Source organism: Talpa europaea, assembly GCF_964194135.1.
Source record: "Talpa europaea genome assembly, chromosome: 4".
Lineage (NCBI taxonomy): Eukaryota > Metazoa > Chordata > Mammalia > Eulipotyphla > Talpidae > Talpa > Talpa europaea.
Window position 1 is genome coordinate 143,258,937 of NC_140070.1, and position 27,087 is coordinate 143,286,023.

Below are 27,087 nucleotides of genomic sequence, written 5' to 3' on the forward strand. Positions count from 1 at the left end.
GGAAAAAAAAAAGAAATACTAAAAAGTTAGAGCAGAAGTCAGAGAAATTGAGAAGTAGAGAATCAGTGGAGAAAATTAATAAAACCTGAAGCTGATAGTTGCAAAGATCCATGAAATTGACAAACACGTAGCCATGGAAGGCTACACCGCCTTGCATCAACCCAGAGAAGTCTTCTTTCTCTCAGTAAGGGAGAAAATCTACCTGAACATGCAAAGAGAGAGGAACCAGGGACTAGCAGGCCACACGTCGTATTGATGCCCATGGTAACAACATCAGAAACTTAAACGGACGTAGGTTTTCTAGTGGGGAGGATCAGGCTGGGAACGTTTCCATTGATCCCACATGGACACGGGCTGCTGTGGGGTGAGCTGCAGACGCTGAACTGATCTGGGACTCAGAGAGCGAGGACTTGACCCCACGATGTGGACACTGACATCCCCTCTTGGAGAGCTCACCACCGCCTGGGGCACCACCACGTCCGTGGGATCGCTGCCGTTGCTCCTGGCCTGCAGACTTTAATCCCGTCTGCTCCGTGGTGCCAGGCTGATTTTAACTCCGAAAGCTTGGGTGCCAGCTGCCACATCACCTTTCATAGCAACGGGAGGAGTCTCGTCTCAAGTTCAAAACCACGTGGAAAGCGGCAAGTTTGAGGGGAATTAATATTTGGGGGCTCTGCATCCTGGGGTCAAACATGAACACCTCAGATTTGAAATCGGGTCTTTTAAGAGGATTTTAAATATGATTTTTAAATTGCTTTTGTTTGCAGTTAGCTTATTATTATCAAACTGCTCTGTAGTTATTTGCTTTGGACCAATCTTAACCCTTTAGATAGAATTTGTTTAATGATGAGTAGCGGCAGCTCTCTGGGCATTATCACATCAGATAATGTGAATTGAATCCTGGAATCCTTATTTTCTTTCAGGTGAATGTTGTTTGGGCATGCGTGTCTGTGGCCATGGGGGTGATGGCTTAAGTGGGAGCCCCGGAGAAAGAAGGCTGGGCATGCTCTGCCTGGGGTGCTGACGGAGCACCTGCTTGCTTGGGAATTGCCTCATAGTTACTTTGGGGTCCTCACCCCCCCAAGCCTGTCCTTAAGCAGAGCAGCCCTGGTGCCTCTGCCAGCTCTCCTTGGAGATTCTCTGAGTAGCCCATGTTGACAGACCGTGGGTTGCCATGGCAGCAGCCAAACACGTCCTGGGTAACCAGGCACCACCTGGTGCGAGCTTCTCTCCCCCCCAGAGCACAGTCTGTGCAGACGGTGCTCGAGGAGAGACCATTCACCGACACAGACATTTAGGTCTTCCTCTCGGAGTCTGTGCACGGGGGCGAGCTCACCGTTGTCTCTGTTGTGTTAGCTAAGGGGCACCGGGGGAGCAGAGATGGCCAGCTGGCGGGCCAGCCCCATGTTGCAAAGCTCAGGAAGATCCCTCTGGAGAACTGCAGCTGTGCTTTGGCTCAAGACCTCACTTTTCACTCTTCCCAGTCTCTGCCCGGGCGCCCACCCATCACTCACAGGCTCTCAAGGTGTCTGTGGCGTGGGCACAAGATGGTCTGAGGGGCAGGCTTTGATCATAATACAGTGAGTCTTCACTTAACACCCAGACAGGCCTGGGAGACGGCGACGTGTATGGAAACCAGTCCTCTCGTTCAGCATTGGCTGGATCCACATTTGCTCATCACGGTTACAGGAAAATGACATCATGGGGGTGCCTACCGTACATGCTCAATTAAAACTGGGGACCACTAAGTGGTAAGAGATAGGAGGACCCCCAATAACAGGTTCTTGGCTATAGCTCAGGAGTAGGATAAACACTCCAAGGAAGGTGCCTGGGAAGAAACTTCTGGTGGCGAGAGGACCTGCGTGGAGAGCTTGATGAGAAGCTGTGCCGACACGAAAGCTGCGTGGGCACCACGGACAGCGGAAATTGTGTCTCCAGGAGTTGCTGTCCAGAGGAGTTCCTGGCAAGTGAAGAAGAGACCTTGACATGCTGGCCTCGTTTGGGGGCGCTGCCAGAAAGAAAGGGGTGGCCTTTGCATGGGTTGCGGGTTGAGTGGATCAGGCCCCTTACTTAAAATGACAGAACAGGGACACGCCATCTAGGGCGCTGGCTGGGTTGCTTCATGAGTCAGCTGAGTGTGTGCTTAGGCTTAACCAGACCAAAGGGTGAGAACTGCAGAGACTGAGGCATGAGATATGAAAAGGGGAAAAGCACCAAGATAACTGCCCTGGGACAGTGGGGTCCTTTTTGGGCTCCCTCACACTTAGGCCACTAATGCTTTGGTATTGTTTGGGGCTTCTGAATGGGAGGGGCACACTGCATTGGGGATCTGGAAGTTTCTTCCATTCTTCCAAGGAGACTTATCATCTCTCATCCAAGCGGCTGTTTGGTGGGGTCAAGAGAGCAGAGCCAGGTAACCCAAAGACACAGGGTTCCCAGCAGACTGTCCTGGGGGTGGGGGGTCATTGTCTAGATGGGCAGGAACCAGACTTTAAAGGAGCGGCTCGCCCTGAGAGCCTTCAGCAGGTGGCTGAGGCTTCTGGATTACCCAGGGTGGGATGACCCAAGGCTGAGCCAAGGGAGGGTATTACTCATCCTCACTCCCAGGCAGCAAAAAAGAAGAAAGAAGATGATGCTAGAATGGCACCTGCCACGGCTGGACCTGAGAACAAGGTACTTTCCACTTTTCTAAGAATGTTTTTTTCCTAAGAATGTTGACAGAGGCTCCAGCTGAACACGCACAGCTGAGGGGAGCCTGGGCCTCTGTGCTTCAGCTGGCCCAATTCTACGACTGGTCTTTGGTGGTGACAGACCTACACCCACACACTGCCCGTTGGCCTGGACTGGGTTTCACTAACCAAAGGGATCTCATCTTAGGCTCCCGGACTTTCCTTTGAAGGGATATTTTATGATTTCTCTCAGAATTTTAAAAGTGATGCTGAATTACATGCGCACTTCACTGGGGCCTGTTAGTGGCAGGTATTTTCATTGCCTGAGAGACACAGCCCTTCGTATTCCTATAAGACTGGCTGGTTGATATCACAGTATTCACGATCAGGGTTAATACAGTGTGTGCAGGGTCTTACTCTTGACAGTCACTCCCTCCGTAAGGGTTTGGAAAGTGGGGAAACGTCATTCTTTGAAACCAACATCTGTTGCCTCTGTGGTCACAGTTCTCTGACCGAACGCAGGGGATCAAGGTTCAGAAGGATAGTGCCTAAAAATAACCTGATAAACACCATTTTCACTGGTGACAGGTCTCCCTCAGCTAAGCACATCGACCGTCCCAGCGAGTCACTCCCCCGCGACCTTTCCCCAGGACTTTCCCTGGAATAGGTGGATGTAGGAAGCCTTTTGCCAAGGCAATGAGGTCAAGTGAAAGTTTGACTCCTGCAGTTATTTAAGTTTCGTGGTGTTGAGCTGTGAGATTCCCCCTCGAGCATCCTGCTGTTCTGCTGCCCCCGCGTCCTGCAGACGCCATCTACTAGCTTCTCACCAGGGCCACGCCCAGCGCAATTTCCTGCGCTCCTCTGTCAGCTGTGCAGCAGCACGAGGATCCGTTACACGATTTTTTTCTTACCCACTGAATTTCCAGGAAATCACCCATAAGAGAACTTGGTATTTTTAAAAAATAGAATAAAGAAATAAAGAACCAGCTTGGCGGACCTATGTCTGGCTTTGAAAGTGCTTCCTCAGAACACCAGTGAGATCTGCTCAGTGCCACTACAGGATGTCACTTAATATCGACTTATCTCAACCCCCCTCCTCTAGATTTCTTCCAGCCAATATTTCTGCAGGACCAACCTTTATCTCGGCCTTTGGACTCAGAAAGCTGCCAACAAGCCAACAACCTTTTTCTTACTCTCCTGTTTCCCTTGCGCTCTTTTCAAAGGACCCATTGGTTTTATTTGCACGTTAAGCTTTCAGCCAGGAGACTGGAGAGCCAGCACTCGTGCAGGTACGTGAGCAGCGTGCAGGGTTCTTCTCCATCATGTTGACCCGTTGTAGCTACAGGAGACAGCAGGGAAAGCTGGGAGCGGCCTGTTTAGTTCTTCAAGAGAGTGGGGGAGGGTAGCAGGCACGGGAGCGGCCCCTGGTGTGATGCAGGGTGACCGCTGCCTGCCCAGTTCACCCCACGGAGCGGAGACCTGTGGCCCAGCTCTGCACACGTTCAGTGCCCGTGGGGGCCAGCGAAGCGGCGTCTCAGTCCAGTTCTACAGGGACTCCCCACTTCTTTACTGGTCATCAGTGCGTGGCTTTAGCATATCGTTGTCTAATGAAATATATACATTCCACCTGCGTCTCGGCTGCCTGCTTATTACACTCTGGGGAAGAGCTGTGAAAAGGAAGGAGTCTTCCCTTGAGACCTGACTATGGCTGGACTTTCAGAGCCCGGTGAAGCAGCTCTCCCTCTTACCAAAAATGTGTTCTGTTTTCCTCAACCAGACCTATGAGTGACTCCAATTGATTTATATGGAAAAGAGTGTCATTATTCTAAACTGCTCAGGAATCTCTTCCTGGTGTTAGTAACACAATAGCTCAGAAAGGTGGCAAACTGGTCCCATGAAGGGCCTCAGAGTAAATACACTAGTCTGCTGGCTGTGTGGTCTCTGTTTTAACTACTTAGTTCCGCTACTACAATGCGAAAACAGTCATAGGCCCCACGTCAGTAAATGGGCAAACCTGTTCCAGTGAAATGTTGTTTGTGGACAGCAAAATTTGGATTTCATACCATTTTCACATGTTACAAAATATTCTTGTTATTCCCCACAACCATTTGAAAAAGTAAAAGTCATCGTCAGCTTGTGCGTGGGGCATAAACAAGATGGCGGGCCAGATTCTCTGAGCAGATGCGCCCAGCGTTTTTGCAGTAAACAGAGCCCTTGGCTTAAGCCACAGCACCTGGGTTTGAGACCCAGATGTACGATATTCTGGCTCGTAACCTTGGGGAAGGGAAGTGATTTAGTTTGCCCAAATCCCCCTTTCCATCTCTAAGGTGTAAATTATAATCCTCAAGCTCTCAGGGTGGGCTAGAATTAAACGAGGTGATTGCACTCACGCTTTGAACGCTCCGAACACCACACAACGCGGTGGTGTGGCTTTGAAGCTGCTGCTTGCAGCGTGCTTTGCTGAGCCCTGTTGTAGCCCGGCAGAGGCCTTGCTTCTAGGTGCCGCTCTACATCTGAAACACGCCAAGGCATTAGGTCAGAAATATTAGGAAGAGGTGTTTCGCTCCATTTTAAATGAGCAGATAACATTGTCTTAAATACAGCTTGGCCCTCAAGTCTAGAAACACGACAGTATCATCTTACTGTAATGGATTTACAGAATCAGCGAATCCTCCCTCATGTCTTTTTCAGCTTCATAGCCGCCCATTGAACGGAAATCATAGATGACACTGACCGGTTATGGCAATGTTTCATTTTTAACTACCTTTTGGACTCTTCTGAACCATATGGAATATCCCCTCTGTCAGGGAGAGAGCGACTGGAAACTATCAGACGATAGGCAAGTGGCTTTGGAAATGAGCATGACCATTTTAACTTTTAAAATCTTGAATCACTCAACTAAGGAAATGATTTCACATTCTTTGGTTGCGTTCAAGCTGCTTCTTAAAAACACTGTTAAGGTCTCTTTCTCTGCCCTTCATTTCCGCCACACCCCGCACCTTTGTAAAGGGTTCTGAACAGACCAAGGGTATTTGCTTCATCTAGATGAAGTAAATAAAGCAAAGGGGAAAAAGCAAGAAAGCTGAAATGTAAGGACATTTAAGGGGGGAAAGCATAAGGAGGCTGCCCTGGAGACTTCAAAATGTAGGCTTTTAAATGAAGTCACTGATAATTTTTAATTAGAGTGTAATGAAATATATACATTTCAGAGCCCTAGTTTGGTTAAACCAACAAGAGAAGATTGTGCTTCAGAAATAGACGGACATTTTTAGAGACAGCAGCGGCATTTCTGTCAGGGAACACAAGATAATAAGTTAAGTCAATGGATCTAGAGCTGGGGAGCTGGAGAAAGAGCAACAGACAGGGCTATAGGGAGGAGGGGGCTGGGGGAACGGGGGGCTCTTCTGTGGACATGGTCTGTGGGGTGAGCTGGGCTGAACGCCACGTTTGGAAGAAATTAATAGCAAAGTCATGAGCTGATTCCGCCCAGCCACTGCAAACAAGCTCATCGGAAAGCGTGTAGGTCGCCTAGGGGACAGCCAAAAACATAAACAATTTTATTAGTTACATCAAGTAGACTTATAAATGTGTGTGTGCTCTTCCAGTTGGTATCCTGTGCGGGTGGTTGAAAATCAGAATCTGAGGGTCTCAGCAGCCCTTGGGAGGTCCTGCTTCCGGCTGACTCTGTCCTTTTCTTCCAGACTGGGGTCAGCTGTGGCGGGCGGTCGCCCTTTCGTCCAAAGTTCTCATCCGGCCAATGGATCCTGCCATGCTTTTATGGAAAAGCGACTCAGACACATCAACCAGGCAGACCAGAAGATCAAGTTGCAAGTGATCCTTGTTAGCATGGGTCTTATGGATTTCAAAGAGGCTTATTTATTTTCAGAGCACTTGATTTGCTAACAAAGTGACCGAGGACTCCATTTTGTGGACTGGGGTGGGTAGAAAGCCGGGGTCACCTCTGTTGCGCTGTCTTCATAAAAAACGCCCTTCGGTACCTGCTGCTTAGAAAATCTAATCTTCGTGAGCTTCCTTTAGCTCCAAATTTTAGCAACGGACATAAAATACACTAACTGTGTTATCAATAACTGTAGAAAAATAGACGCGTTTGATGTGGGGGGGCGGGTCTAGTAAAAGGGCTTGGGGAGCCTCCTCCAGGAAAGATTCAGAGGCTCACGCTACAAAAAACGAGATTTGGTTCATATTTCATCTTCACCTACATCGACATCAAAGACGGTGAGAAACAGGGAGAGACCTCACACCCTGTGCCCGTCGCGGAGACAGACCCGGACCCAGGCGCAGCCCAGCCACGACCCAGGCTCCTTGCCAGTTGCGCGGGAGGCCCGGGTGGCGCCTCCGTCAGGCCGGGGCTGCGGCGTCCTTGGGGCCGTCGGGACGGTCGCAGTGGGCCCACCGAGTCTTCAAGAGCTAAAGGAGCAGACTTCGCAGGCCTGCTCCATCTTGCTTTGTGCTACCCTGCCTTCCTGGGGACTCGGGGTGTGGCAGGGCGAGCGCCCCCAGGCCAAGAGCGCCCTAATAAGGCGACAGCGAGGTAAGGCCACAGTCGCTCCCCACGGCCCAGCAGGAAGGGGATGGGGCTCGCCCTCCTCCGCCACGACAGCCTTCTCCGGAGAGTGTGGGGCGAATAAATGATCCGACAGCCACCCGGCGCCACGGGTGAAAGGTCGGCAAACAGGAAAGGGCTGTAGCCAACAGTTTTGTTTTCCATATCAGTGTCATGAAGCGCTCGTCCTGGTGAGGGTCTCGGATGTGGGAGAAGAGAGACCCCAGTTAAATGCAAAGCTGCTTCCTTATCTCTGGGACATGCGCGTGAGTGGACAGTGTCCAGCCCGACGCCAGGGCCCGCGCCACGCGGCCAGGGTCGGCAGGGACCAGGCTGAGCGCTCCCACCTCCACGGCGCGAAGCCTCCGGCTGGGCACAGCTGGGCACAGCTGCAGGAGCTGACAGTGAACTTGGATCCGGTCAAAGAATATTCGTGATGGACAAATGGCGTCGGGGGACAATTCATAAAGGAGAAGTTAAGGGGAGAGTTCTGTTACAGTGCAAGATCTCCGCCTGCCCTTGAGGGGCGTCGAAGATTCTCTCTCTCCTTATTTTTTCACTTGAATTTTTTTTCACTTTGTCGTTTAGCTTTTCAGTACAACATTCCCTTCCTGCCTTCCTCCTGCCTACATTTATCTTTGCAGAATAAAATAAATGAAGGTTTCGGTTGCCTGTTTTCTTTTGAATGGGAGACACTTTGGATTCGATGTCTAACCTGGGGCACAGTCCAGAGAGATTTCTTAGACGTCATCCAGATGGCTCATGTCATCTCTGAATAGGAAACCGGTCACTTCATAACAACAAGAGGACAAGAATGAAGACCAAGGCCGGTGATGCTGATGGATAAGCCATGGGAGGCGGGAAGCGAGCTGGGTGGCGTCAGTGTGGGGTCAGAGGCGACAGTGTCCATCATCCCCTGAGCCTGGTGACTGTCAGGGCTTTATGCCGAGACCGTCTTCGGCTAACGGACACGCCTCAGTTTCTAATAGGCTGTAGTTTCTACTCATGACAAAGTGGAACAGCAGGGGAATCAATGATGTTGCAGAAGGAAAATTTCCCAGACTGCTGCACTACGGAGGGCGCAAGCTCAGGGGGAAAACGTGGACACCGCCCCAGCCACTCGCCAGCGTGTCCTCCTTGGGGAAGGTTCTCGCGGCCAGGCAGTGAGGCCCTTGCGTCTTACAGAAGAGCCCTCAGTGTGTAAACATTTCCCCGCGTATCTGCGTTGGGTGGTGGGTTCTGTCATCTCCTGCGCCTGCCACTTCCCCAGACCTATGGCTTATTAGATTTGATGAGCAGATCGGCAGGGACCGTGAGGAAGGAGAACGGCCCTGGACGTGAACACAGGACAGTGACCATGCGCTCAGGGGCCAGTGCTGGGCGGGACCCAAGAGACTCGGCGAGCACAGGCCTCAGGACATAAATGCCTACTGGACGTCAGGAATCTTTTTTTTTTTTTAAATCTCATTTCTAAAGTTATGTATCTACACCTACACTAATTATACCTCTATGTACATTGTTTAAGAGTTCTGCTCTACAGTACTTTTGTACATGCTGGGTTTTAGTACTAATTGCAAAAAGAAAATAATTACATAAGGCATAGATATGTACAGTGTCTTCTCTTTCGCTCCCCCGGGTCCTGGAACTGCAGTGCCCCTGGGGGGCAGGCACCTGGCCCTGGAGGTGAAGTGTGGGGGTGTCGAGAGAATGGAGGGCCCTAGTCTATGTCTCATGCATGAGTAAGTAGGCACCGGAGACCTTACTTGACGTATCCCAGGTAAATTCCTTGGCTCGCTCTCGTGATCTGGTCTCAAACAACACGTGCAGGGGAAGGAGCTCCGAGCGCCGGGAGCTGAACACTGGGGCGTGGGGAGCAGATCAGCGTGGCCACTGGTGCTGGCGCATGGAACCGTCACCAAATCCGTGTCTACCTTGTCAACCTGAAGGACTGAGCGAGGGCAGGTAGATATTTTACACCTTGAAGATTTGTTTTCGGATAATGCCAAAATCAAATATAAATAAAGATCAAAATACGAGAGACAGGAAAGAAAGAGAATGAGAAGCGAGGACAGGCCGTGGGGCGGGGCGGGGAGCGGGAGTCGCCGCGCGGGGACTACACTTTGGACTCGTTCTCTAGGTTGGCCACGTCACCGTTCCTCTCCGTTTGCTCCTCCGGGCTCTTCTCCTCCTCCTCGGTCTCCAGTTCTGCGTGTTGGTTGAGTTTGCTGGACACAGACCAGCTCAGGGGCAGCTCCGCCCTGCTGGCCAGCTCAGCCAGCTCTTTGGCACTGAGAGACGGGGTGCTGGTCTCGTAGGTCTCGTGGAAGCTGTTGTAGTCCACCTCGTAGAAGCCGTCTTCCAGCGTCAGGACGGGCGTGAACCGGTAGCCCCACAGAATCTCACTGGTGATGTAGGAGCTCCGTGCTTGGCACGTCATCCCTGTGGAGAAAATGGAGGCTTTAGTCTGTGAGGGGCGTCCTGAGGCCAAGGGGCCCAGGAGCTGGGCAGGGCTCCAGGTGCTGCTGTTTAGATGGCGACCCACTCGGGGTTCGACCCCCTGCGGGGGTTACTCGTGCTGCTGACCTCCCAGTACCTGCAACGAGCTGGCGGTGGAGATTCTAGGCCTCCAGGCGGAGTCCTGGGGAGACACACATGCACACACATGCATACGCACACACACACGCACATGCATATGCACACACATGCACACACGCATGTGCGCTCGCACACGTGCACACCCACGTGGTTCTCCCTTGTCTGCTCTTTGAGAACCCTGCGGTCAAGGGTGACAGGGAATCTGCTGAGTCCTGCTGGGACTTGAGGGCTCGGCCGCAGACCGGGAACGATAGATCTGGTGGCACTCCCCGGGCATGACTGTGGGCTGCAGCCCCAGGCAGGGCCCCCCTCCCAGCAGCAGGGCCCACGGGCCACGCCCACGGCCCCAGATGATGGCAGAAGAGCGGGAGTCAGAGGCTCCTTGTTCTCACTGTGCGATAATCCAATACCCAAAAGGCCTTTCTCCTCCTTCTCAGAGATGAGAAGCCTGTTTCCAATCGGTACAGGCCCCCCTCTGCCCAGCAGCTGCTGGCAGCCCTGAAGCGGGTTTCCTTTAAACGCCAAGTGACCCCCAGGGTCGCCCCACCCATCTCCTCAGGAAAGAAAGCGGGCAGTGGACTTGGCGTAAGACACCGGAGGCCCCGGGGCGCTTTCTCCTCAGCTCGAACTCTCTTAGGAAAGTTCTCACAGGGACAACACTAAAACATGTAGCTTATTCGCAGTGACCTTGTCTTTTCGGGGCTGACTTGCCCATCGGCTGGGCAGAACCAGGCCCCAGGACACACCGTGAAAAATTTGAATTCCTTCTAAAGTCAGGGGGAAAAAAGAAACTTTTGGGTGGAAGGCGGTGCCCATAGAACCATCTGCGCTAAGACGGCCGCAGATGGCAGTGTCGGCAGGGCCTGGGAACAAGAGTAAGGGACCCACAAAGGGGCGCGTGGCCCGTGTGGGGTCAGGAAGGGGCCGCCAGCCCCGGCTCCTGGGGACAGTGCCACGAGCGGTCGCCCTGTGCCGACAGCGGGTGCGGGGGGGACGGGGTGGCTACACAGCGGCTTCAGGGTTACAAGGTGTCCCCCAAACGGTGCCCGGGATCCTCCTGGGTAGAGGACGAAACTGGGGCGCTGGGCTCTGCTCCCATGTCCGTGTAGAGTCTGAGCCAGCCTTGGGGTCTCCCTCCTCATCTCACCACGAAACGGGACCTTCCTCGGCGTGGCCCGACTCCCGCAGGCCTCTCCCCGAAACAGGCGTCGCGGGGCTTCTGGGTGTTAAAAAGGAGAAGCGGCTCCGCTTTGCTGCCCTTCTCAGCGATGCTGTCTGCGGAGTTACCAGGTGCCTGTGTTTGGGAGTGATGGGGGACAGGTGACGGCAGGGGAGCAGGGACCCTCGATGGGAAGGGCCCTCGACCGCCCCGTGCCCAGACAGGATTCCCTGGTGATGGATCCTTTACAGCTTTTTTTTTTTCCCCTAAAGGGAGTTGCTGTTTATTGTACAGTGACTAGGAATCCGACATGGGCAAATAAAAGAATTCCGAACGCTTGTGGGGGGCAGGCCCTAGTGGGGCTGGGGCCGCTGGGCCCGGACTTGCTGTGGTCTCCGAGGCGCTGCTCAGCCAGTGGGAACCACACGGACGGCACGGCCGCGGCGCCGGGGTGGCAGCTGGGGCTTCGTGCGTGCTCGTGTCCTTGATGGTCAGGTGTTGGGTCTCGGGAGAGCTGAAGACCCATCTCCATGGCAGCCTTGACTGGCTTCTGGGCAAATGACCATGGAAAGTTCCACAAGCCAGAGTCAGCTCTGAGGTGGGCGGATGTGAACTGAGGGGGATGTGAACTTTGGATAATATTCCCCATTTTTCTTCTTCGTCGCCATTACCATCTGCATGGGCATGTAGTATTCCCAAGCAGCTACTCCGAGCCGGGGCTCTTCTGGAGGCGTCATTCGGTATTTCATGGACCTCTTCTGACAAGCCCCAGTAGACGTGGCGTCATCTCCCTGTTTTATGGACGGAGAAACCGAAGCGCAGAGACGCCCCAGGTTTAATGCTCAGGGAATCCGGCCTCACTCTCCCAGCGGCGGGTTGCAGGTCTTGGGGCGCGAGGGGGGCTCTCCCTGGTGTGCTGGGGCAGCCGTGCCTTTGCCGTTATTAATGCTCAGGGCGGCGGTTTGATTACACCACAGTGTTGTCGGGGCTAAGCCATCTCCCCCAGAAGGGTGCCTGTGGGTGTGCGTCTTTTAAAAATAATTTCATTTCATAATTTCTCCACTGGAAGCTCTTTGGCATCCTGGTTATTCTTCTGAGAGTCTTACTTGCAGGTACGTAAACGCAGGCGTCTTGTTCCTCGAGCAGATTACCTAGAAGCAGGAGGGGAGGGGCTGGGAGCACCTGGTGCAGACGGGACAGGACAGCCGGGACAGGACAGCCGGGACAGGACAGCCGGGACAGGACAGCTGGGACAGGACAGCCGGAGCAGGACAGCCCACCAGGCTGGCTCAGGGATCTGTAGCAGGCGCTGGGCAAACAGGGTCAGGCCCTGCGAGATGAGGATTTAACAAGCGAAGCTCTATTTTTAGATTCACAGCGACAAGCCGTGATGGGAGACATCCTGTGCAGAACACCAGGAGGATGGAGCCGCCTCCAGGGAGGTCCCTGGATGAAGCCGGAGGTGTTCACTCATCAGGTGGACGATACATCAAAACTGCCGGGGAGGAGATTGCAGGGAAATAGAACAAACCACCCACACCACTTCTGAATACTGTGAAATGAATCTATCTTGCCAATATTTAGACACACAGAGCCAACGGGCTGTAGACACTTGGCTTTTTTATTTCAAATGCCAGGCTACATGGTGTGATACTTCCCTTTCCCTTTACCCCTGTGATCACTCTCAGTAAGAACTGTGCTAAATTAGCACAGTAATAAAGTGTTCCCTGCTTGTGTTTATAAGGCTGCGCGTGGGCGAGCAGAGAACAACGAGGCTGATGTACCCATCCGGGCGTCCAACACAGACAGCCGGCTGCAATCTCGGCCATGATGCATCGGGATTTTAACTCAGTAGGTCCAGCCAACTGCTGGTCGTTTCAGTGAGAACCAGCCCTCCCTGCGCTCAAGTTCACTAAACATTTGTGTTTCTTCTGCTACCCACATATTGGAGGGCCAGTGAGGTTTCCTCCCTGCCAGGCAAAACCAAATCGAAATGTGCATTTTTTTAATGTCTAATAAAAAAAGGCTTTCATGGGTATTCCTAGCCGAAACCTCTCCAGGGTGGTTAGCGCACCCACAAATGAAGTATGGAGCTCAGCACTAAATGTTATTTATTGAGTGTTTTTGTGTGCCGGGCACCTTGCCCTCACCCCAGCCCTCCTGGCTGCTGTTAGCAAGGCCGCTCCACAGAGGTGCCAAGGAAGGCAAAGAGACACAAGTGACCTTGTGGGTCACACAGTGGCATGGACTGAATTCTGTCCCCCCAGATTCACACATTGAAAGCCCCAGACACTAATGTGACTGTATCCAGAATAGGGATGAAGATGAGGCAGACTAAAGGGGGGTGACCAGGGTGGAGTCTCCCCGCCCAGTGGGACTGGTGTTCTTACAAGGGTGGGAGGTGCTTGTCCTTTCTGTGTGCGCCAAGGGAGAGGCCCCGGGCCTGAGCGAGAAGGTGGCCACCTACACCAGAAGGGAGAGCTCAGCAGAGACCAACGCAGGCAGCACCGACCGTGGCCTTCTGGCTCTAGAGCCTGGAGAGGAGGCATCTCTGTTGATTAAACCCACCAGTCCGCAGGGTGCGGCTGTGGCAGCCGTAGCTGATGGTGACCTGGGTTTAGCCTACAGGGTGAGACTCCAGAGTCTATGCCCCCGCCGCCCTGCTGTTATTCCTGTTTTTGGAAGCAGGGGCTGTGTGTTAAGTGTGATATCTATATAACTTCTTTAAGTATCTTCCACTTGTATTTTACAGGGTAAAACGGAGCCCCAATAAGCCCTGATGGCCGAAGGCTGCTGCCCCGGGCTGTGACTTCTCTGCCAGCCGGCACCTGCGTCCCGTCTGTCCTGCCTGCACCACTCTCTGCCCGCCTTTCCCCGCTGCTCTCCTTCTAAGCCTGTTCATGCTGAGCCACACACACGTGTTTGTTCTTTACCAAATCTCAGTCACTGGCGACCATCTTCAGGAAGTCACCTGGAGACACCATCTAGCCTTTATTTCTTTTAAAAGCAATCCCAAAGAGCCTCAAATCAAACAACAAACTGCAGACTTTTTCTTCAAATACTTTCCATGTATCTCTTTTCTCCATCAGGGAGAACCTGCATCCAGGCAGTGTCTGTCTTTATCACTGATCCCACCCACAAAGTGGTCTGGAGTGCTCACACCCATCGTTTTGCCGAGGGCTGTTTACATACGAGTCAGACCTCAGAGCCGAGGACAGATAATCCTCCAGCTGAAACAAGAAAACCCACGTGAAACTACTCATCTTGGAAAGTTCCAGTAGGTACTGGTAGATCATAGACCAATCAAGGCCTGCAGGTGTGCTAGAAAGCCCATCGGCAAGCTTCCTTGCTTCCAAAATGCCACCCTCATATGACACCCAGCGCTGGGAAACCCAGCACCTACTCACTTGACTCAATAAAACCTTTCAAAGCCTCCAAGTTTCTCCTGGCAGGAGAGTGACACTGGCTGATTCTCTCTTATAAGCTGAGTGCACCGCCTTTGTGAATTCCACAGGTGCTCTGTGTCTTTTTGACACTATCAATCACATACCTTCGAGACAGGATAGTAAATTTCTTGGCAGTTTTTTTTAATCTTAGTATATTCCCTGAGGAATATTGTTGATTGTGAGGTAGCACGATCGACAAAATATTGTGTTAAGTTACTTCAATTCACTTAAATACATTTTTTTTTCTACGTGGCTGTGTTCTCTATTTTATATCCAGTCAGGCTCATTTGTTTCCATTTGTATTTTCTTTGAGGACTTGCTTTTGTCATCTTTTCTAAAAAGAAATTTGTACACCATTTAAATAGTTCAAAAATTAAGTCAGTGGGTGATCCGGTGATAGTTACTGATGTCAAATTATAGTGTTCACACCTGGAACTTATGAAATGTTGACAATAAAAATAAGTTAAGACAAGCAAAAAAAAAAAAATCATGTCTTCACTCTTAAAGAAATCAAGAGTGAGGACATGAGCCTGGAAACAGCCTCCAGAGAGCTCTGGGAAAGCTGCCCGAATTCTGAGCTTTTTAGGGAGGTTTATATACAGTAATTTCAAGGATTTTTGCAGAGGCAAGAAAATCCAGCTGGGCATCTGGTTAACATAGCCATCGACTGTCATCTATGCACTGAGGGAAACAAGGAATGTGGTTAAAAGTTACCCCAATTCAAGGCTTATCCTCTGGGACCTGGGAGGTGCGGCAGGGCCATGTGCCTCAAAGCCAATCTCTTTTTGAAGTTACTGATTTGCCTGGAGTCCACTTCTTAGCTGTTGCTTTTACTTCTGCACGGTTCTTGAGTCCAGAACAGGGGTTCCCTTTAGAGGTCGAGTTTAGCTTATAGATTTATAAGCCGGCGTCCCCTAACCAAGTGTAATGGCAGGACAGGCCACAGTGCAGGTTTTCTATGATTCCAGCCGACAGGTGAAGGAGGAATCCTGGAGCCCTCAGTGGCTGTTGCAGGCTTTTATTGGGACTGACCAGGCACACGGCAGGCAGGGGTGCTGGGGGGCCGGGAGGCTGGCAGGCCTCCCAGCCCCCAGCAAGCCTTCACTCTGCCTGGGCTCTCCGGTGTTCTCTCTGCTTCTCTTGTGGTTCTGCTCTCTGCTTCTGCTGGGGTTGCCGTGACGCCACCCTTAAAAGCCCAGTCTCAGCCTAGGTGAATCCCTTCTACCTAGGCCCACACCCTCCTCCAGGTGCCGCCATCAGGCATGCATTCGGGACCGCAGGTTTCCGTCATCTATCCTAGTGGCGGGAGGGCAGAAAAGCCTGATACTTTTTACCTACCCTACACCAAGTCAGCCTTGAAATACATATTCAGAAAAGACCCCTTCCATTGCTCCCCGCCGTGCTGGATGTGGTCATCAGTTTCCAGCTTATCCTTCCCATGTTTCCTTTCGTAAATCAGCAGCCAACACTACACACCTGCTCTTACCTCCCAGGCTAAGCAGCTCTGCTTTAGAAGGATGTGTGTATATATGTGTGTTTGAGGAGGAAGAGGTTAAAGGAAAAAAATAGGAAAGAACATGAAGATAGAAAACTGCAATGGGGTGGGCTATAGGCCCCTCAGCTGCTTCCCCACTGACCAGTGTGCGCCCACCAGAATCTTCGGTGCTGAACTGCATTTGTTTAGGAATTTTGGGGGTAGGGTCCGAGAAACAGTGTTTGGCAACAGCATCTGGCAACATGGCTAATAAATACTTACATTTTTATTCATTTTAGATGATAATAAGTAATTTATTCATTTATTATATTTTTATTGAGGACCTACTATGTGTCAGGCATTTTGATGGGCTCTGGGGACACAATGATGACATGGCCTTTGGGCTTATTGGATTTACAGTTGACTGAGGATGAAATGGACACCCAAATAAGTGTGAAATCACAACTATGATAGATGCAGTGAAGCAAAGGTAGATCCTTCTGTAAAGCCATAACAAAGACATCACACGTGTTTTGGTGCGGGAATTAATGACAGTGTCCCTGAGGATGTGACATTTGAAATAAGATTTGGAGCATGAGCAGGGGAGGAGAGGGCAGGGCACATACACTACAGCAATAGTGTGTGCTCTGCAGGGTGTCTGGGGAGTTTGAGAAACTCAGAGGTGAGTGGCTTAAGATGTGGTCTATATACACAATGGAATAGTACTCAGCGATAAAAAAGATAAATCCATGCCATTTGCAGCAACTTGGATAGAGATGGAAGGGACTATGCTAAGTGAAATAAGTCAGAAGGACAAAGATAAATACCAGATGGTGTCACTGATATGTGGAATATGAAATATCTAAATTAATAGTCAAATAAAGATAAGTTGAAAAATTAACCCTTGGTAGCTGACTGCAGAACTGAAATGAAAGGGGGTTACGGGGGTGAGGAGGGAAGGAACAAAGAGGGAGGAAGCACCATGGACTATGTTGGTGCAAAGTGGGTGAGTGGGGGGTGGGTATACTGTGGTGATAATAACTGAGGATGGTACCCCACTTTTACCTCAGTTAAAAAAATCCTTAACAACAACAAAAATAGGAACTGAGAGAGGACTAGTGTGCTCGGGGTGTGGATAAAGGCGTCTGCAGATGGGACAATGACTTGGAAGTTGAGAACAGCCAGAAAGCTGCTTCAGTAGTACAAAGATGAGCTGGGGGAGACTCAGAGGAGACGTGGAGGCTGCAGCAGACAGAGGAGGCTGAGTGGAGAGACCTCTGCAATGAATTATTCATGGGCATGGGTCAGAGGGAAGAGTCGAGGCAGACGCCCAGCTTCCTAGGCAAGGGGTTGGATGGTGATGCCACAGGGGGTCTTGAGTATGGGAAGATGATGTGGCCGGTTGGCTGTAGAAGTCAGGCAGAAGCCAAGTCGGGAGCATGTTTCCAGAAGGGCAGAGAGTTCACAGAGCCAGGAAGTGTGAGATAAGAGGTAAAATGGCCCCAACCCAGACGTGGACATTGGATTTCAAAATGGCGGCCGCAGCCAGCTTGGTGAAAGCTGAGGGATAAAGGAGCAAGTGCGGGGGTTAAAAAGTGAATCTAAAGTGAGGAAATGAAACAAGTGAATTTAGAAAGGCTTTTCAAGAATCTCACGATGAAGATGAGAAAAGGAAGCAACTGCTAGCAAGGAGCGTGGCACAGAGAGGTTTTAAATTTGGGAGCCACCTGGCCAAGCTCTACTTAGGACGAGAACAGTTTGGGTTGAGTGGGCAGGGTGCAACTGCGGGTAATCAAATTCTCCCCCTCTGGAGGGATGGGTGAGGCTGGGAGAGCAAGGTGGAGGCCCCCTACCCTCCCAATCCCCTGTCCTCAGACAGGGGTGCTGGTTTAGGCAGATGCGTGATATGGCGGCGGAGAGTTGAAGGAATTTCTGTCTGAAAGTTCTAATTTTCCCTGTGTGGTGGGAGGTGAAGGAGAGGAGGAAGATGTGAAATTTTCTGTGTCGAGTGGGCGCGTGGGTTGATGGGAGAAACAGAGAGGGATTTAGGTGGCGGATCGTGCATTTGCATGACTATCCATTGCTTTTTGATCGAACCCAGAACTGCACTAGGTGGCCTCCTTCACTGTCTCGTGATCTTCGGGTCCCTCTGGGTTTATGGACATGTCCCAGTTCCGTGGCTGCCGTCCGCAAAGGCACACGGGGTATTAATGGGTCACGTGGGGCGGCTTTCAGGCGCTGGGCAGCAGCAGCCCCTGATTGTAACCAGGACACATACAGCCCTGGGGGATCTGGGGGCCACACTGGGCCCGAGAGAGCAGAGAGCTGGGGGGCGGTGATGAGAGGCAGAGGCCTTATCTCTCCACGGCCTTGGCACTTGCTGTTGCTCACACCTGGCTGTCACTGCACCCGAAACAATCCATCCCACCCGACCAGTGGGCCTCAGCCAGACTGCTGGGGTTGAGATCCATCCATCAAAGCCCCGGGGGATTATATGTTCATTTGAGCAAGAATTGATTGAACACTTTGGGGTTCCAGACCCTGCTTGGTGATGGGGGTGCAGGGATGAGGCCTCGACGTTGGAGACCCTCCGTCCAAGGTCCCAGCGCCACTGGGTGTGTTCTCAGAGGTTGGATCAATGAAAGTGGGTGGAGGAGCCTCCGGTTGTTGGAACCAAGGTGGGGTCAGCCTAGACTCCCCGAGGGGCGTGGTGCCCTAAAACACCACCTCAAGCTTCAATTGCCCTGGTGTTCATTTCTGTCTACTTTTTCTTTCATATAAAAACACTGGTTTTGAGCAAGTTGGGAGGGAGACTGTGGGCATGCTCTCATTCCAGACCGAGCAGAGGGGACGTCAAACGCCCTGGGAGTAGGCAGCCCCGAGGCGGGTGAGAAAACGGAGTTTTGCTGTTGGTCAAGAAAACATCACTTTCACGATGGGCCCAGCAGTGCGGCCTTTCCTGGAGGGACTTGGTGGGGCCTGGAGGCACCTGGAGTCTCCTGGAGGCACCTGGAGGGACCTGAGGCTCCTGGAGTCTCCCGGAGGGACCTGGAGGGCCATGAACGCGCAGAGGGAGAGCCTGGACTGTGTCCGGTTTTCAGAAAGACTTGAACGCCTGTTCCCATGGGGAGCAGGTGGAGGGTGGTGGGGGGAAGCCGCAGACGTGAGTGGGGTGGACACAAGCAAACGGGTTTTCTTTTGAGAAACACACTTTAAAGGTTTTTTTTTTTTTTTTTTTTTTTTTTACCAAAAGTCACTTATTTTTAGAAACACAAATAAGATTTCGTAGACGGACTCACAAACCCCGCGCTAGGGAGGCCGGGTAAGAGACCAGGGCTTCAGAATAGCAGAGGCGCCCGAACGTTCCATCCAGGCCGTGGTGACTGGAGGGTCCCCTCAGTGTTCAGCCACAGCGCTAGCTGGTTATGGTCCCGGTGACACCTGTTCCGGCTTCCTGGTTCCCCCGGCCCGGCCTTGTAAGGCAGGAAGAAGTGGGTAGAGGCCTTGTGTTCCTCCCGGGGACTCTGCTCTCCTCTCCTTGTTCCCGGAGGGAGGCTGGATTTCCAGCCGGTGTGCAGAGGGCGGCAGAGCTCCTGAGGGAGCAGCAGGTCTGGGCCTGGCCACCGTGAACGGCCCCGGGCTCGGCCAGCCTTGTGCGGGGGTGCCTGGATCAGGCGCAGGGGAGGGGAGCTTGCAGACTAAATCACGGATTAGTTGAAATAATCCCAAAGAACCCGGCACAGGGCAGAGCGGCACCTCCTTCCTGTAGCAGGCTGGCCCCAGGACAAGGGGGGGTTCCAGGTTTCCTGCCCCACCCAAGAGGGGGCTGGAGCTGAGCAGGGAGGAGAAGAGGCTGCAGAGGAGCCGGGGAAGGAAGCAGGATGGAGCCAGGAGGAGGCCTGGAGGGGGCACGAGGAGCAGAGGCACGTGAAGAAGCTGCGTTTGCTCCTTGGTCCTGGATGGGTTGAGTGAGACAGACGGGGGCGAGAGACCCGCGGCGGGTTAACAACGGCAGCTTTTATCTTGATTTTGATTTTGCTCTTTTCCTCCCAGACTTGTCTGACTGTTTCTGCCCCTTTTCTATGGTCCCCGCCAGAAGGTGCTTAGACTGGGGCGGGCTCTCGGGCCTTGCTTTGGGCCAACCCTGTTTGGCTGGTCTTTTACCCACGAGGGGACGGGTGAGTTCAGGTGCTTGATTTGGAAGCTACAGTCTTTGCTTTTCTGTACTGCACATTAATTGTATTGAAGTTCCTTTCCAAGAAAGGTCTATATGTTTTATCTTGATGCGGCAGATGGCAGGTGGGTTTAGGGGTTCTGGGGTGCCCTCTCCCTGCCCTGTAACAGACTAAGGACGCCGTTTATTGGCACAGACTCTCATTTCTCTCCTCATGAGGGTGGAGAGGTCGGCCTGAGGGTGGAGAGGTCGGCCTGAGGGTGGAGAGGTCGGCCTGAGGGCTCCTGGGTGCACTTAGACTGTCCTCGGCTGCAGCCGGGGCTGAGGCCAGGCCATGGGTTTGTGGTGCCCGTGCTGAACTCTGGGCTGGGGGACCCCGAGACTTCCCTGGGGCTGACCTCTGGCCCCTGGCTCTCCCCTCTGGAGGCTGGAGCTGCTCTCTCCTGCCCTGCACCCTCTGCTCCTCCCCTGGCCCTCCTCTGCCTCCCAGCTTCCTGCCGCTGCTGACTCAGAAGCAGTCTTCACCTTTGCCCTTGCTGCTGTCTAGGTGGCCGTAGCTGGAGGAACTGCCCCCAGGCTTGGCTTCTTGCGGGGGTGTTGTCCTGGTGGGTGTGGGGTGGCCAGAGTGTGAGGAGGGAAGGGGCACTCGGGTCCCGCTTGAGTCCTGGCCCCGCTCAGTGGGGACCGGGCAGGCGGCTTGGGGTCTCCTACTTGCTGCTGGAAGAGACTGTTTTCTCCTCCTCTTGCCGGGGGTCATCACGGAGCGGGGCAGCGTTTTGCCCCAGGGGAAGCTCTGGGAGCCGGGGTGCCCTGCCCTGCCTGCGAGCAGATCCCGGGGCCAGAAGAGGCTGCCCCAGGTGTCCCCGAGTGGGGCGCAGGGCCTGCTGCCTGCACTGCCTTCCTCCACCAGGAGAGGCGCCCTGGGGCTCACCCACTCAGGCCCACAGGCCAATCCGCAGGTGCCAGGACCTGCCCTGCCCTGGGGCCCTGCTCTGGCCACCCCAGACCTGTGAGAGCACCCCTGGACCTGAGGGCTGTGGGTGCCCTTTGGCAAGCCTGTTGGGGGACTCACACCCACCTCCAAGGACCCTGGCTGGGCGAGTTGCTTATGAGGACAGGAGAGAAGAGAGGAGCCTTGAGACCACATCTGTGCTCTTTCTCTGGCCCCAGAAACCCGAGGGGTGGCCTGGGAGGAGGTCCGGCCAGCGGGGCGGTGGGCTGCTCCTCTGACATGGTGTGGGTGGCTCTGAACGGAGGGGACCTGCCTGCACCCGCACCCAGCCGTCAGCGGCAGGAGAGCCTGGCCAGCTGCCAGGGCCCAGGGGCCCTCCTCCCCGCTCCTCCCACCTGTGAGGGGCTCACATTAAACTTAAAGCTGGGTGCTGGGCTGGCACCCCAATTAACACCCTAACCACCAGCGGAGTTTCCTGTGAGCTAGTGCCCCTTTCTATCGACACCTCAACCACCTGCAATATTTCCCACCCCCCAGTCTTAGCAAAAAGTTTTTTCCTTTATTCTGAGCACACAGGCGCCCGGCCTGGCTAACCCAGCTCAGAGCAAGGCTGAAAGCAAATGGCGCCGGCTCCGGCCCTTCCCTCCCCGGGACAGTGACTAACTTCCAGCCTCTTGGCCCGTGGATTCCCCCACAAGCTGCGCCGAGCTCCCCCACAGCCCTGCCACATGCAGACCCAAGCATGGGGCCCAGGTCCGGGCGGTCACCGCGCCCAGAGGGGCTCCCCTGACTTTCGGGGTGAAAATCACACATTGCTCCTGGGGAGGGGCAGTTAAGAGAGGCTTAGCCAGAGGCGGCCACGCACGCCCCAGGCCTCCGAAGCCGCCCTCCTGCAGCCGTGACCCGGTGGGCCGGGAGGCAGGCAGGTCCTGGGGCCGCGCTCCCGGGCTGCTGGGGAGCGTGCGGGTCAGACCTCGTCTGTGAGTCCCGCGCGTTCAGGCGCCTTCTGGGCGGGCTGCAGTGTTTGTTGACTTAAGACATTTTTGAGATTCATTTTTGCGAGGCAGGTGTCCTCTCTTACAACGAGGCTCCTGCGCCTGTACAGCTGGGCGGTCACTTCATGATGCGCGGGGCAGGGTGGCTGCCAAGGCGGGAGGGCGAGACGGTGACTGCCCCGTTCCCCACTCCCTAGTGGCACCGGCCAGAGCGAAACACCCATTTCAGAGGTTCAGTGGAGAATCAGGTGCGATGGGCGCATCTCACCTGGAGTGTTCCTGCGGCAGGAGCGCAGGCAAATGAAGCACCGAGGCGGGAGGCAGGCGCCGGGGCAGCTTGACGCTGCAGTTCACTGGGGATGAGCAGTGGCCCCGGAATGCCCTGGCAGGCGAGTCTGTGCCCAGGCTCCGCGGCCGCGCAGCATTTAGAGCTGGTGCTCCAGCCTCTGCAGTGCAGGCTTTGGCGAAGAGCATTCCTTGTGCCGAAATGGTGCAGCGAGCAGGCAGGAGGGATGTTTGTGTGCAACTTTCTGAGGGTTTAAAAAGCCCTGCAGAAGTGGGCGGTGATGCGTGAGGCTTTCGGCATTTGCTTTTGGCTTGTCTGCACAAAGTGAGTATGTGCCCAAAGACCGTGCTCATTCCTGAGGGCACACAGGCCATGGCAGGTCCAGAGGCAGGGTCCCCGGGAGGGGAAGGGATGCAAAAGCCCGAGGAATTCTCTGTGGCACAGAATTGGGGCTCACTGGGGGTCAGGGGCCTGCAGAGGCCTTTCCCCACTCCTGTTACTGAGGCAGAGACCCTGGCCCAGGGGCGCGGCAGGCCCTGAGGCTCAGCTAGACCCCCCGCCTCCCAGGTGGTCCTCCCCTCTCCATAGGAAGTATCTGTCTGGAAATGTTGGCTCCCGCACTTCAAAATAAAAACTCCTTGTTCTTGTTTCCCAAATGATCAATTTGTTTTCCGTGTTTACATTAGTTGGGCGCCGTGTGGGGAATACTTCTAAGTCACTTGTCAAATGAGATGTACTTTAATAGAGTTTCCAGGCCTCAAAGGCTTCGCTGCTTCCTGAGGGCTCATGTTGGTCAGCTGGCTCTTCTTGTTCTTTTCTAGGCTCTTCTGGAAGCTGCAGCTAGATCAGATGACACTGCTGCACTAGAAGAATGTGTAACTGTGAGGTTGCCTGGCCAAGAAGAAGTCACAGGTTGTCTGCTTGTTTTGAGAAACGAAGGGGCAGGGGGAGGGGTGACACAGTGAATCCCAAGAAAAAGAGATTAAAGAGACAATAAAGATGAGAGCAGAAGGCAAAGAAACAGAAAACTGTACGGTGGGAGGCTGAACTGCGGTTCTTGAGAGGCAACTGAAATTGACCAACCTCTGATTAAATTTCCAAATGGAAAGGTAATTGAAACAAATAGTACCAGCCAGGGGAAGTATCACAACAATAGATACGAAAGTAATACAAGAAAAATCACAAATATATGAGGAAGCTTGAAAATTTAGATGAAGTAGATGAATCCCTAAATACATACCCATGTATCTATCAAGAAGTCCTAATCGCTTTATCAACGGGGAAGGCAGATCTTAAATCTACTTATCATTTCCTGTTGTGCCTTCCCCAGTCAGGAACTCCCTGACTGAAATTCCCTTCCTTTAAGATGGTGACTGAAGGCACATGGGCAAGTTACCCAGTCTTGCTGGGTCTCTCTCATGTACACAGGAGGTCTACATGTTATTATTAAATTTCTTTTTGTTTTTTTCTCTTATCAATCTGCATCAAGATCGATTGATCAATCAATAGATCCACCCATCCATCTATCTGATATATCTGTCTACTTACCTACCCATCCATCTATCCATCGATCCCTGCATCTGTCCACCATCTATCCATCCATCCACCCACTTATGTACCACTCACCCATTCATCACTCTGTTTACCACTTACTCACCCACTTGCTCACCCACCCAATACCCTCTCCATCCATCTGTCCATCCATCCATCTCTTCACTCTTCAACAAGCATTTGGAGTGCTGAAACTTCTCCAGTAGCAACCCCGATGGTCCCCGGCAAACGCACCATTGCAGCCCTCTGCGGGCTGGGGGCCTACCTCACAGACGCCCTGTCCTCCCAGAGCTGGAAGTCGCCTATGAGGTGGATGTGTGGACAGTTTGCTTTCTCCTGAGGGCTGTGAGCCAGAGTCTGTCAAGCCTCTCTCACAGCTGCTGGTAATTTGATGGCACCCTTGGGTGTTCCTTGATTCCTGATGCTATCTCTTAGCTGTTTCCCACTGCACCTGGCTTTTACCTGAGCATAAGTCTGACCATATTTCCTCTTTTCTGAGAACACCAGTCATGGTCCAGTCCACACCTACTCCACTGTGACCTCATCCTAACTAATTACCTCTGCAAAGACCCTATTTCCAAATGAGGCCACCTTCTGAGGTCCCAGGGGTTAGGACTTCAACATATGAAATTTGGGGGACACACTTCAATAATAATTTTGGGCATTGTGGGGGCGTGGGCCGCGTACGGTGAATAACTGGTGTCTGAAACCATCACCCTAGCCAGGAGTATTTACTCAGGAGTATTGATTGGCTTTGGTTTCATTTTGCGGGACAGGTCAGGCAGTCACAAGGCATGGCTGATGAGCACTCGTTGGTGGGAACAAATGGATTTCCAGTGGGCGGTGTGGGCTGGTTGTGTAGAGCAAAGTACAAGCTGGTCCCCAGCTCAATGCAGCTGGATCAAAGACCTCAGGATACGAGTTAACTGTTAATAGCCTTTACCAGAAAACAAAGAACAAGTATTTTATTTCCTATTTCTGTATAGGAAATAGGAAATAGGAAATAGGAAAGGCCGATTCCTGTAACATACATCATCCCCACAGCCCCCAACACCGACATTCCTAGCACACGCTGCTGACTCTGTAAGGAAAGTATTGTTAAGCTTCACCACATACAAGAAAAATATTCTGCTGGCCAGCGATAACAAATAAAAATACCATGAGCAAAGAAGACCACAGATGGAAGGACTGACTGAAAAAGACGTTTTTGCAAAGCCTAGAAGTGACAGAAGGCTAATGTCCTTTATCCAAAAAAGGTAAACTTTAATAGCAAAATGGGTGCGGGACAGAAAAAGAAGCACCAGTAAATTTAGTAAAAGATGCTCAGAGGACTCTAAGAAATGCCATGACATCTGCTTTCACCTCTGGCCAAGACCAGTGAGTGGTTCACACCAGTGTGGAGGAGGGTTGTGTGGAAGGCACACTTAGTGCTGGAGGTGGAACGGTAAATCCACCCAGCCCCAGGGAGGGCAAGTTGGAAACATCTAAGAGTAAAATTTGCACCTGCTCTTCCACCCCATCAGCCTCACCCCCCTAGGATCCAGCCTATGGAAATCAAAGAGGCTCCTGGATGCTGGTTAGTATTCTTCAGTTGGGCACTGGATATCTAAATGCAGTATACCCATAAAATGAAATATTATTTTGCAGTTTAAAAGAATGTGCTAGTAAAGATTTACAGTCTGCTACATTTTTTAAGAAAGCAATTAACCTCGGGTAAAACGTCTGCTTGCATTTGAGTAACAAAATATCAATATGTATTCCTGAGTATGGACATATGCTGGGTAAGTGGAAGGTATTTCTGGAAGGCAGCGAGCTGTGGTTCTCTCCTGGCAGGGCGCGTGGAGGGAGAGGATGGAAGGGGGCGGCTTTCCCTTATATTTTTTATGTTATTTGAATCTCATACCATGTGAAAGTATTATTTTTAATGTGAAAGAATAAAAATTAAAGTAAAAAAAAAGGATCCATGGATCCTTCTATGGAAACAATGAGGTTTTGCTCTGAGCCATCGTTACATGCTGCTCCCTAATGCGCAGTGGAGGGCACCGAGGCAGAAGTTAATTGCTCTGGAGTAGAAAATAAAAGGAGAATTATCCCCCATGTCAAACTGGTAGTAGGTGGAAGACTTAGGCAGCTAGTTCCCCCCCCGCCCAGAGGGAGGGAGTTACTATGTGTTTAAAAATATGCATTGGGTTGTTTCCAAAGCTTAGCTATTGTAAACAGTGCTGCTATAAACATAGGGGTGCAGGTGCTCTTTGGAATTGATGTTTCTGTGTCCTTTGGGTAAATACCTAGGAGTGGAATTGCTGGATCCTATGGAAACAACCCAAATGCCCAAAAATAGATGACTGGATAAAGAAGATGGGGTCCATATACACCATGGAATATTACTCAGCATTCAAAAAAGATAAACACGTGCAATTTGTAGAAACATGGATGGCGCTGGAAGGGATCATGCTCAGCGAAATAAGCCAGAAAGAAAAAGAAGAATACCGGATGGTTTCACTCATAGCAGGAATCTAGAAAACCTAAATAAGGGACCAGGAAAAAGAATAACTATAAGAAAGAAAATATCAAAACCAACAAACAGCTATGAACCAGAGACACACTTTGGAGGGGGTGGGGAAAGGAGGGGTTGGGGTCATAATCAGGGGGTTGCAATTGGCTCCACAGGAGGCCCGAACACGCACGTCCCCAAGGGAGACAAAGCGAGGATCACGGCACATGAAAAAATGCTCATCACTGCTGAGCAAGGAAGTGCAAGTCGAAACCACATGAGACACCTCTGCACGCCTGTGACAATGGCCCCCGTCCAAACGACCAAAAACCAGTGTTGGCAGGTCATGCAGGAGAAGGAGCCTGGCACACTGTTGGTGGGAATGCGGGTGGGTCCAGCCCCATGGAAAACAGCACGGAGCTTTCTCAAAATATTGAAAATCGATGCAGCAGTCCCACGCCTGGGCATCTAGCTGAACCCCGGTGGATAGCTGGTGTTCTGACCCCCGGCGAAGTCCCTCCTGTGCGCTTCTGTACTGACGTGTTGGTCACATAATTCTGGTCCAAGTTCCTGGGATGTGAGCGCGAGAGATGCCTAAAGCTGGCCTGTGGCCTTTGTGAGGTCTTCCCGCCTGCCCCAGGGGGTTGGGAGAGACGAGAAAGATGGGACCATAGCACTCACCCGGAGGTGGTTGCTCAGGAGGCCTGTCTGGGCCCTCCCAGGCCCTG

General features: G+C 52.4%; 1 protein-coding gene across 1 annotated transcript in view; it reads right to left on the reverse strand.

Moving 5' to 3' along the window:
* Positions 1-9,346: 9,346 nt before the first annotated feature.
* Positions 9,347-27,087, reverse strand: part of KCNJ6 (potassium inwardly rectifying channel subfamily J member 6) — a gene marked incomplete at its 3' end in the record, with an annotated part of 36,496 nt that continues 18,755 nt past the window's right edge. Inside the window, exon 2 of the mRNA XM_084232526.1 lies at positions 9,347-9,672. Coding sequence (XP_084088652.1) covers positions 9,347-9,672 — 326 coding nt within the window. The remainder of the gene's footprint in view (positions 9,673-27,087) is intronic.